At 40.2% G+C, this 12,272-nt stretch overlaps 1 protein-coding gene across 4 annotated transcripts in view; it reads right to left on the reverse strand.

The window, feature by feature from the left end:
- Positions 1-12,272, reverse strand: part of LOC122548401 (cytochrome b5 reductase 4) — a 106,789-nt gene that overhangs the window by 39,386 nt on the left and 55,131 nt on the right. For 3 of the 4 annotated variants that reach the window (XM_043687000.1, XM_043687002.1, XM_043687004.1), the window contains 4 exons: positions 2,874-2,967; positions 2,423-2,455; positions 1,811-1,933; positions 774-914 (listed from right to left, as the gene is read on the reverse strand). In XM_043687000.1, coding sequence (XP_043542935.1) covers positions 774-914; positions 1,811-1,933; positions 2,423-2,455; positions 2,874-2,967 — 391 coding nt within the window. The remainder of the gene's footprint in view (positions 1-773; positions 915-1,810; positions 1,934-2,422; positions 2,456-2,873; positions 2,968-12,272) is intronic. The other variant, XM_043687003.1, reaches the window with a different exon arrangement.

The raw sequence follows: 12,272 nt of genomic DNA on the forward strand, positions 1-12,272 counted from the left end.
TATAACAAAATCACGGCCCTACTAAGAAATTGAAACCAAGTAGAACAAACTGTATTGTCCACTTGCAAATGGGTTAAGTTTTCTATCACTAGGCCTTACAAAACAGAATATTCTGAATTCTTTACTGTGCTTTGACAACTGCAGTGTGGATTATATTTGTCCATGGTTTCTTGAGGTTGAGGGAATGAATGATGCCCATTCTTAGTTCTGATCACTAATCAGTGCCTTTTGATGGAATTGCATGGATACCAGTTTGACTCGGCTGTGATCCCAGATTCAAGCATTTAAGATGGAAAGTTAGGGAAACTCACCAGCCAAAATAATGCACCAGCCTAAGTCAGCCTAAAGTGAGAAAAATAAAAATGTACTACACTTGGAATGTCATCACTACATTGCCCTACAAAAGCTCAGTTATTCTAAGAGTACCCATTTGTGAACTGCTCACGAATTAACAGCATTATTGATCTAATTGTTTGGAAAATCTTCAATTAAAACCAAAAATCCCTCAGCAAAATTTTTCTGTCGATAATTCCCCTTGAGTAGAAAGCACAAGAATCCACATCCTCCCAGTCGCACAATCACTCATTGGTAGATTTTTTGTTAAAAGGAAACCTAATAATTAGGAAATTATTCAACAAACACCCCTTCATGTTTAATCATTGCCCCTTAGATATTACAAAAAAAACAAATTAATTCTGTTAACTCGTGTAAATATTGTTTTGCTAGTCAAGTGCTCTTAGCAATAATGAGCATATATAACTATATTGTTGTACCTTGAATGTTACTTTTGAGATAGACATGCTGTCCAATCGATATTGTCAAATAACACCCAGGAGGTAGCTGAAAGCACAATAATCTAGTGTCATGCGACACATCTGTCTTTGACAGTAGGGTGCATTTCCTGTAAAAAAGACCTAGGGTAAGGAATTGGAAGGGAGAAAAAGACATTTAAAAAATGTTAACAAATGACTTAAATTTACAATTTTGATTGTTTTCCCCATAATTTATACTATTGGACCGATACAAATGAAATGTTTATATATGCTTCTACAAACCTGCATGTGATCAGAACGCTTTACTACATAACAACTGTCACAAACTGATGGATAACTACATGCTGTGGAAGACATGCAGAGCAACTTGTGTACGTCATGCAATTCCATGTTTAAGCAACCACAGGTTTATTTACCAATTTCAGATAAAAGGTTTTGAGTAAATGGTGAAGTTGACTTAGTGACAGGTTGACATAGGCCAAAGTTTTCTTTCCAAGCAGTCATTTACTCTTTTTGGAACGAGACCTGCCTTCTATCCTAGTTCCCTACTCTGCATGTGGATTGCAGGAGCCCTTCTGTTGCAAGACCGTAACTCTGTATCAATTTTTAATCGAGTGAGCTTTGAAAGCTGATCGTCAGAGCACCACTATTTCCAAAGCAAATGGCACAGTAACATAGAAATCGACATTTCGGGCATAAGCCCTTCTTCAGGAATTATGCCCGAAACGTCGATTCTCCTGCTCCTTTGATGCTGCCTGACCTGCTGTGCTTTTCCAGCAACACATTTTTAAGCTCTGATCTCCAGCATCTGCAGTCCTCACTTTCTCCCAGTAACATAGAAAGTATGATTCTATTCAATGTGGGAGATGGGATCCACCTTTCTGGAATATCATGCTAACGTTCCTAAGCATGTCCTACAGAATGGTTTCCTGACAACCTAGCATTTTATATCTTTACTCCGATCACAACAAATCTTTCAGAAGAAAAAGAAATCTTTCAACACATAACTCAAATGACAGACACATACATATTCGTACCTCGATCTGTCTTCCTTTTGTATGAGTTATGAAGCTCCTGAGGATAGCCAAGATCATTCCAAATTATACTGTTATGCTTTTTCAGATTCAGTTCTATTTTTCCCACCTTACTGGTACAGTGAACTAAAAAAAATTGCAATTTATTTCTAATTAACCAGAAATGGTACAAATTAATTAAGAACAATACAGAAGTTTTACATTAAATTGCCAAAACAATGTTAAGCTGGAGAAAAGATTGTCATTGTACTAAGCATACATCTTTTTGTCAAGGATGATTCTAAGGCTAATTTTTCACAATCAGAATATATCCACACTTAAAGTTTGAACATGTTGGCACAATGAAAATCAAGTCAGTATCATGAACCTGGAAAATTGTCCTGCCATTTCAGGTGAAAAATCAGAGATTCTAAAACGCAATTATATATTATTGATGCATTTTCCTAGATTCCGATTAATAGGATATTTAATGAGATATTGACGTAAACATACAATTACAGTTTAAGGAAATAAATGCAAAAATATCATCTCGTATTAATAAGAAATTCATCAGTGAACAGGTATAATAGTGAATTATAATTTCATTATTCTCTGAAAGTAGCCAATTCTACATACCAGAAATTGCCTCTTGGACTTCATGACATAGTTCTACACAAAAAAATGGTATTTGTTAGTATCAAAAACCATTTCAAAATATAAATAACAATAAATCAGGAATCTATACAAATAACAAACAGACAGTAAGAACTTGATGTCCTTTTAGAGTGAACAAAGGCTCCAGTTGGCTGAATAAGTACAGAGTAACACATTGAACCAAAACATGTATTAATTGTGTTATCCCTGCTAATATCATGACTGGACAAGTCAGATCCCAGAATTAAATCTGGTGTGACAGATCCTAATTTGTATTATTTATAATTTAATGGGACAGTCTTTACTTAAACATAAGCACACAAGACTGACAATTTGATTTTAAGAACAAATAGACTTTTTTTTGCACAAAAGAGAAAAAAGTAAGCTATCTCCATTGAACTGTTTGGCCAACAGCAAAGAACCTTCTACATACCCAGGTGAAGAATATAGGAATATTCTTGTTGACGAACTTCTGTTCTCAGCACACCACCTTCCAAGTCGACAATTATGGAATCCAAGTTGATAACCTTTGAAAGAATTTAGTCAAATTAAGAGCTGCTGCAAATTGTATGCTACCAAATATTAACATGTTTAGATTATGAGCTTAAGTAAATAGTTTTATAGATATTTAGAATTGTTCAATTCTTATACATGCTCCTCGGATGCTGCCTGACCTGCTGTATTTTTCCAGCACCACTCTATCCCAATTCTTATACATGTTGAGCTTCAATTACTAAAGCCATTGCATACAGGTGATTCTCCTATAGCACGTTTTTCTACAACACAAATTAGCTATAACAGCATTGCTGAATTTAGATCAATATTTGTAGAACATGAACTTTCCTTACCTGTATTAACTATAACATGATTCTGGCCCCATTCATTTAATTGGGGTTGATATTGCACGATTTTCTTATAAAATGAGATTGCTCGGGAACCAAACTATGGCATTATAAGACAACTGTATATAATGTCGTCATATGAAATCCTTCCTTTAAGGGAGGCATTATCATATAATTTGAGAGTTGGTAAGAGAAAAAAATCATCAAAGCTGGGTGTCCAAAATGCTTAACTAGTGCATTAATGTCCGATAAGAAGGGATTTAGTCATCCCTGTGCTAACGGCCCTGCTGTAACATATGTCCGAACTACAGTTTGCTCTTCATTACCTGGCACTATACTCACTTGTACAAGCATCGCAATTAAGGACAGGAAATAGAACAAACAAGAAAAGTCATCTAAGCTTATATTTGCTTGAGCACAGAAGACTTTGGGCGATGCAGTTGAACTGTTTAAGATGTTTAAAGAACCTTATTGAGTTGATAAAGCAGAACTGTTTCCTCTGGAGTTCAGAGCAAGGAAATATAACCTTAAAATTATAGTTAAACCATGATATTAGGAAGTATATTTTTGAAGAAACAAACTGTTGAGGCAAGGTTAATTTAACATTTTAACATGTGATTAATAGACTTTTGTAAGGCTTGGATATTAAGAATTCCATGGCTGGTAGATGATGTTATGATACAATTCAGCTATGATCTAATGAAACGGCAGAACATTTTTGTGGGGCTAAACGATCTCTTCTGGTTCCTAAAATCAAACATCACCTTTCACTCAGGGATACCACTTCTGGAAAATATATCAAAGTTAAGCTTGTAATATTTAGCAAAGACTTGATTCCTTCAAGTAAAAGCCTTAATCAGACATTAAAGGCACTATTAATGAGAAAAAATGGTGATTCCTTTATCAAAAATTATTTTCAGTCATCACATTTATTAATCAATCTTATTTACAAAAGCTAGTTAAGTACAGAGACCGGGACAGAATTTTATTTTAACTTGAGTGCATTTGTCAGATAATTCAGGGACTTTAGATAGCTTGATTTAATTTTTGCACATTTGTAATGACTCCTGGAATAGTGGACTTTCCTGATGAAGGACTTTTGCCCGAAACGTCGATTTTCCTGCTCCTTGGATGCTGCCTGATCTGCTGTGCTTTTCCCGCACCACTTTAACCTTGACTCTAATGTCCAGCATCTGCAATATCCATGTCCGCCTAGAGTCATTATATGGGCATGATGCGTGCAATATTGAGAGTTGCAGTCCATGAGCTCTGGTGAAGGCATGTGCTGTGGTAGGGTTTAAATAAGTGGTGGCCCTGAGAGTGTGGTAGCAGAGTGAATATGGCAGCACTTACCCTTGCAGGTAACTGAACGCCTTCATGCATTGCTGCGCATTGATTTTTACCTGGGATACTGCACTGACCTCGGTCACTGCCTAGCTCCATCTTGGCTCAGTGTGGTGGCATGGCTTCCTTTGCCGATCAGTATGAAGAAACACTCACCTCTTTTGCAGCACCTTAAAGTGCCTGTTGGCAAGCCAAACAGTTAACTTCCTTGTCTGAGCCTTGGGGACAATGTTGCAGGACCAGAGAATGAAGAGCAGTTCCGAGTGTGCAATGTCTGAAGTGGTGTGCAGCTGGAATCCAAATATGGCTCCAGCAGCATAATGTAACAAAGGTTTGGCAGGGCAGAGCACTTCCAGCTCTCCTGCTGCATAATTCCTTAGGATGGGCACCAATGTGGCTGGTTGTGTAATCACTGGGACGAAAAGTGAAATATTGTGTGAGAATAGTCAGCATGGGCCAAGGTGGAGCGCGCGTCATGAATCTTATGCGTAAAAACCCTTAACTAAAAAACTGGAAAGCTCAGCTCTATGTTCCAGATCACAACATATTGAAGGTCAGTAATTTTCTGTTTTCATAGAAAAATATATGTTTGTGTCTTCCTATAAAATTTCACAGCCAATTTTAATTAATTAAAAATTAAATTATTCAACTGTTGTAACCTTGAAGGATTTTGTTAGACCACATAAGGAGAAACCATTTCCAATTACCCAGATGCATTGGTAGCCTGAGGGCATGGATTCAAGATAAGCACACGTAAATAGTTTGCTCCCCTATTGACAGTTATGAGTCCTTAAGAAGATCCTTAGATATCAAATTGTGGCATCTTCTGCATATAATCTCATGACCACAACTGAACTGGCAAATTTCCCTGGAGAAAGTAATGAGATAGTTGTTGAAGGAAATACACTTGCTGTTATGAATATGCACTTTCAAAAAAGTGTTTGATAATGTTATAAAGTTGATGACAAAATTAAGGAGATTAAAGGTAGAGTTGGTACAAAATTAACTGAGGGACAGAAAGCAGGGAGTAGTTATTTTTATGACCAGTTATTTTCTTGAGTGGAAAATACGTAGAGTGGTGTTTCAGCCCACTGCTCTTTTTAATATATGAATAGGATATGCAGAGCATAGTTTCTCAGATTGCAAACACAATATTTAAAAATTAACAATGAAGATGACAAACTTCATGTGACATACAGACAAGTGACCAAACACATCACAAGAGATATTTAAGACCAAGAAGTATTAAATCCCACATTTTGAGAGGAAGAGTGAAAAGAGGTAACATTAAATATTTAAGACAAATTCAAAGTGTGCGCAGTAACAAAAGAAATTGAATATGTAAATAATTCTCGATTAAAACTTTGTAAATATTCTGGATGCAGTTTCACTGATGTCTTGTACTGTTGCAGCAACACTTCCCTATTTCATTCCTTAAGCAATAAATGCCAAAATTCATTTACCTTATTACCTGCTGCACCAAATGCATATCCCTCTGCACCAAAGCATTGTGAAGTCTCTCTTTATTTATATATCAAGTCGCCTTCTTATTTCTCCAACCAGACCTATTCTGAAAAAAAGGGTCACTGAACTCGAAACGTTAACTGATTTCTCTCCACAGATGCTGCCAGCCAGCTCCATAGTTCCCCCCCATCCTGCCTTCTGTAAAAACGCCATCCCTTATTCCCAATTTCTCCGCCACCACTGCTCCTAGGAACACCAGTTCCACCACAGAGCATACCAGATGGCCTCCTTCTTTAAAGACTGCAATTTCCCATCCCACGTGGTTGATGATGCCCTCCAACGCATATCGTCCACTTCCCGCACCTCCCCCCTCAAAACCCACCCCTCCCAGCGCAACAAGGACAGAACCCCTCCGGATCCACATCTTCAACCCCACCAAGAATTGCAAAACCTGCGCCAACACCTCCTCCCTCATCTCCATCCAAAGCCCCAAAGGAGCCTTCCACATCTATCAAAGTTTTACCTGCACTTCCACACATCATTTACTGCATCCATTGCTCCCGATGCAGTCTTCTCTAAATTGGGGAGACAGGACGCCTATTTGCAGAGCACTTCAGAGAACATCTCCGGGACACCTGCATCAACCAACCCCACCGCCCCGTGGCTGAACACTTCAACTCCCTCTCCCACACTGCAGAGGACATGCAGGTCCTGGGCCTCCTCCATTGCCACTCCCCTACCATCTAAAGCCGGGTTGAAGAACGCCTCATCTTCCGCCTTGGGACCCTTCAAACCCATGACATCAATATGGACTTCACCAGCTTTCTCATTTCCCCTCCCCCCACCTCCCAGTGTCTGCGTAGGTTTCCTCCGGGTTCTTCGGTTTCCTCCCACAGTCCAAATGTGTGCAGATTAGGTGAATGCTAAATTGTCCATAGTGTTCAAGGATGTGTAGGTTAGGTGCATTAGAGAGGGGAAATGTAGAGTAATAGGGGTAGGGGAATAGGTCTGGGTGGGATACTCTTCAGAGGGTCGGTTGGGCCAAATGACCTATTTTCACACTGTAGGGATTCTATGATTACCTATACCAATTTGATTTTCCCAAACTACAAGTCATCTAACGTCACCCAGGACTAATATATTGCCTTTTTTTATAAGTCCTCATTCTTTCATGATTTATTCTCTGGATCCTATAGAACAGCTCCAACAGAATAATTGCTGTTAGAGGCTTACAGACTACTCCCATTAGCTCTGTCTTCCCATTGTTATTTGTTGCCTCTACACATATGGATTCTACATCATCCTACCTAAGGTCATTTCTTGCTGTTGTATTTATTCCACCTTGTACTAGTAAAGCTCATCACCCTTTCTTTCCTGTTTGTGCATCAAAAGGTCACATATCCACGAACACTTAGTTCCCAGTTTCAATCTCCTTGTGACCATGTTTTTGTAACCGGTTATTAAGGTCAAATCCATTTACTTCTATTTGACCTGTTAAATAATTTATTTTCTTCTGAATACTAAATGCTTTTAAGTTAAGAATCATCAATTTTGCCTTTTTATCTTTTGTTTTTCCTTCATTACTGTTTGTTGCATTTTTATGCTTGAATACTCTGTCCATCCTGTTCCACTCGGTTGTCAACATCAAAACAGTGAAATTGCAACATCGCAATATCCTCTTGTTTTGAAAACCTCCATTTCTCCCCTACAGAACTCTCCCAGCCACACCCCAAAATTAATTTTAAGCCTTCTCTCTGCATGAACTACGTACAGAATGAATGAGCCTTATAATAAAAAATGAAAATGCTGAGAAAAGAAAATCTATTCATGTGTACCCTCTTTGAAAAACATATTCTTAAAATCCTATAAAAGTGCCAGACAGGGAATTATAATTTTCATGTCTAAGTCTTTAATCACTTCACATCGAGAGGCTACAGAAGAAATTGAGGGGGGCCTGGATGATAGATTTGCATCATTAGCCACGGTCCTGGAAGACTGGAGGGTAGAGAATATTGTGCCCTTATTCAAGGAGGACTGCAAAGAAAAGCCTGAGAACTATAGACCAGTAAGCTTAACATCTGGGGCGGATAAGCTACTTGAGAGGATTCTGAGGAATAAGATGTACATGCATTTGGAAAGACAGGGTTTGATTAGGAGTAGTCAGCATGGTTTTGTGCGTAGGAGACTATGGCACACAACTTTGTTAGAGTTCTTGGACGAAGTGACCAGGAAGGTTGATGAGGGCAGGGCGGTAGATGTAGACTATATGGATTTCAGTAAGACCTTTGATAAGGTTCCACATGGTAGGTTTCTCTGGAAGGTTAGATCGCATGGAATTCAGGGGGAACTGGCAAATTGGATACACAATTGGCCTGATGGTAGGAAATAAAGGATAATAATGCAAGGATGCTTGTTGAACTGGAGGCCTGTGTCTAGTGATGTGCCTTAGGAATCGGTGCTGGGCCCATTGCTGTATGTTATCTATATCAATGATTTGGATGAGAATATATAAGGCATGATTAGTAAGTTTGCAGATGAAACTAAAATAGGCGGCATCTTGGACAGTGAGAAAGGTTATCAGAAATTGCAGAAGGACCTTGATCAGCTGGGGAAGTGGGCCAAGAAATGGCAAATAGAGTTTGATATAGGTAAGTGTGAGGCCTTGCGTTTTGGAAAGTCAAATCAAGGTAGGAGTTTCATGGTGAATGGTAGGACCTTAAGGAGTGTCGTGGAACACAGGGACCTTGGTGTTCAGGTGCACAGTTCTCTGAAAGTGGAGTCACAGGTAGACAGGGCAGTGAAGAAGTTTTTTGGCACATTGGCCTTCATTCGTCAGGATATTGAGTATAGAAATTGAGAAGTTGTGTTGCAGTTATACAGGGCATTAGTGAGGCTGCACTTGGAGCACTGTGTTCCAGTTTGGCCACTTTGCTATAGGAAGGATGTTATTAAACTGGAAATAGTGCAGAAGAAATTTACAAGGATGCTGCCAGGACCCAAGGGTCTGAGTTATAGGGAGAGGTTGGACAAGCTAGGACTTTTTTTCTTTAGAGTGTAGAGGAGTGAAGGGGGATCTTGTAGAAGTGTATAAAGTCATGAGCGGCATGGATAGGGTGAAGGCACGCAGTCTTTTTCCCAGGGTTGGGGAATTGAGGACTAGCGGCCATCAATTTCAGGTTAAAGGGAAAAAAAAAGTGAATCTGAGGGGCAACTTTTTTTTTTTACACAGAGAATGTTACGTATATGGAATAAGCTGTCAGCAGAAGTGGTTGAGGCAGTACATTAACAACATTTAAAAGGCATTTGGACAAATATATGGACAGGAAAGGTTTAGAAGGATATGGGTCAAGTGCAGGGAAAGGGGGTTGGCATGGATGGACATTTTGGCCGGCATAGACCATTTTGGGCCAAAGGGCCTGTTTCCATGCTGTTTGACTCTATATCTTAAGCTTGTCTACAGAAAGTGAGGCTTTGACAAAATTGATTATAGAAATAATATATTGCAACCACAAAAATATAAAATTAAGCAAAGTGAACAATCTACTTCAGTTGTCAAAAATGAACCCCTGTTGAAGCAATGCATTCATTTGGCCTGGCTCTTAACCAAGCAGTCAGAATAAGCACTGGTGGAGAACTGCTTCAGGAGAAACAAATGATCAGACATTTTTAAGTTTCATAATTTTTTCTGCCGTGCTCTGTAGACCAGATATCTCACTCCACTGCTGCTAGAACCTGTGGCTTCTTTCCCATTAGAAACAGCTAAAATATTTGTCTAGGTCAGAGGCAAAATGCACCAGGACAGGAAGAGATAAATTGCATGCTGGTGTATTCTGGGAGGGTAGGAATCAAGGGCTTCACTGTTCCTTCACTTCTGCCCACGTCCTCCAAGAATATTTCCTCAGATTCCATACCTGCTCTGTGTCTCAGCACTGATGTGCATTTTCCTTGCACTAGGCAAGTGGTGTGATCTTCCATTTCGAGGGAACTAAAGCAGTGGCATGGAGTTTGTTAAGACTATGCTAAGACTACTTAGTGCAAAGTTTAAGCTGGTGATTGCAATAATAGGAGATTGAGATGTTTTAGTGAGGGGGGTTTGGGTTGAAAGAGTCAGAAATGGAAGATAGATGAGCAGCTATAGGGCTAAAGTAAAATGGTAGAAAGAAGACGGAAGGCTAAAGTGGTACGGGCTGTTGTAAACTGAGGGGGAAGGACCAGACAAGTGACTGAGATGGGGAAGTTGAGGTCTGGTAATATTCTGCCCCACCACCAAAATGGACCCCATTGGTCTTGTGACAGACAGAGGAATTCATCAGGAGAATGAGACTCTGGGAATTCTTCCGTAAACCCCAAGATGTCAGCAGTGAGTCCACTGAGACAGCAATTGGACCGGAAGAGTTGACAGAGAGCTGGAATGGCAACATGAGAAGTTACACTGAACTCAGTCAGAGCTACTGCCCGAAGCTCGACATGTATGTTCAAACCGTCAGGACACACACAAGCTCCAGATTCATCAGCCACACGCATGGGGGATGCAAAACATCACTCGACCATGATGCATGGCCATTGGGCTCTCAAGACCAATCAGAACATTGTCATCAAACCAACAAAGAAGGAGTCATTGTTATACAGAATAGAGCAGACTACAGCAAAGACCTGTACAGATAACTGAGGAACCAGGACACTACCGACAACTATTTGCTGATCCAACCAGAGAACATATCCGTGAACTAAACAGACTGACCAGCCCTTCAAGTACCCTACACACTCTCATCTGCCATACTTCCCACAGCGGAGACTTCTACTACCATCCAAAGATTCACAAAGCCAACACACCTGGACCTTCCGTCGTATCAGGTCATAGAGTCATAGAGATGTACAGCAGGGAAACAGACCCTTTGGTCCAACTTGTCCATGCTGACCAGATATCCTAACCTAATGTAGTCCCATTTGCCAGTACTTGGCCCATATCCCTCTAAACCCTTCCTATTCATATGCCCATCCAGATGCCTTGTAAATGCTATCATTGTACCAGCCTTCACCACTTCCTCTGGCAGCTCATTCCACACAGCACCACCCTGTGTGTGAAAAAGTTGCCCCTCAGATCTCTTTTATATCTTTCCCCTCTCACCCTAAACTATGCCCTTTACTTCTGGACTCCCCCCACCCCCACCCCAGGGAAAAGACCTTGTCTATTTATCCTATTCATACCTTTCATGATTTTATAAACTTCTGTAAGGTCAACCCTCAGCCAAGACACTCCAGGGAAAACAGCCCCAAGTCTATTCAGCCTCTCCTGAGCGTTCAAATCCTCCAACACTGGCAACATCCTTGTAAATATTTTCTGAACCCTTTCAGGTTTCACAACATCCTTCCAGAATTGCATGCAATATTCCAAAAGTGGCCTAATCAATGTCCTGTACAGCTGCAACATAACCTCCCAACTCTTCTACTCAAGGTCTGAAACATATTGTAAGAAGAACCCTCAGCTTCTGTCATGACACCACGGATTTCCTGTAGAAACTCAGCACCCACGGACCAATCGAATCAGGAATACTCCTTGTCACAATGAGATAACAAGAATCCAGAGAAAGTATATTCCTGTCAGGGTGAAAGGGAAGGCTGGATGACTAAAGAAATTAAGGGTTCGGTTAAGAAAAAGGAAGCATATATCAGGTATAGACAAGATAGATCGAATGAATCTTTAGAAGAGTATAGATTAGATTAGATTAGATTAGATTACTTACAGTGTGGAAACAGGCCCTTCGGCCCAACAAGTCCACACCGACCCATTCCCCTACATTTACCCCTTCACCTAACACTACGGGCAATTTAGCATGGCCAATTCACCTAACCTGCACATTTTTGGACTGTGGGAGGAAACCGGAGCACCCGGAGGAAACCCACGCAGACACGGGGAGAATGTGCAAACTCCACACAGTCAGTCACCTGAGGCGGGAATTGAACCCGGGTCTCTGGCACTGTGAAGCAGCAGTGCTAACCACTGTGCCACCGTGCCCCCACTTCACTTACTTACCGTGCCGCCCACTTCACTTAAGTATACTTAAGAGGGAAATCAGGAGGGCAAAACGGGGACATGAGATAGCTTTGGCAAATAGAATTAAGGAGAATCCAAAGGGTTTTTACAAATATATTAAGGACAAAAGGGTAACTAGGGAGAGAAT

Source organism: Chiloscyllium plagiosum, chromosome 3 (genome assembly GCF_004010195.1).
Source record: "Chiloscyllium plagiosum isolate BGI_BamShark_2017 chromosome 3, ASM401019v2, whole genome shotgun sequence".
NCBI classification, from domain to species: Eukaryota; Metazoa; Chordata; class Chondrichthyes; order Orectolobiformes; family Hemiscylliidae; genus Chiloscyllium; species Chiloscyllium plagiosum.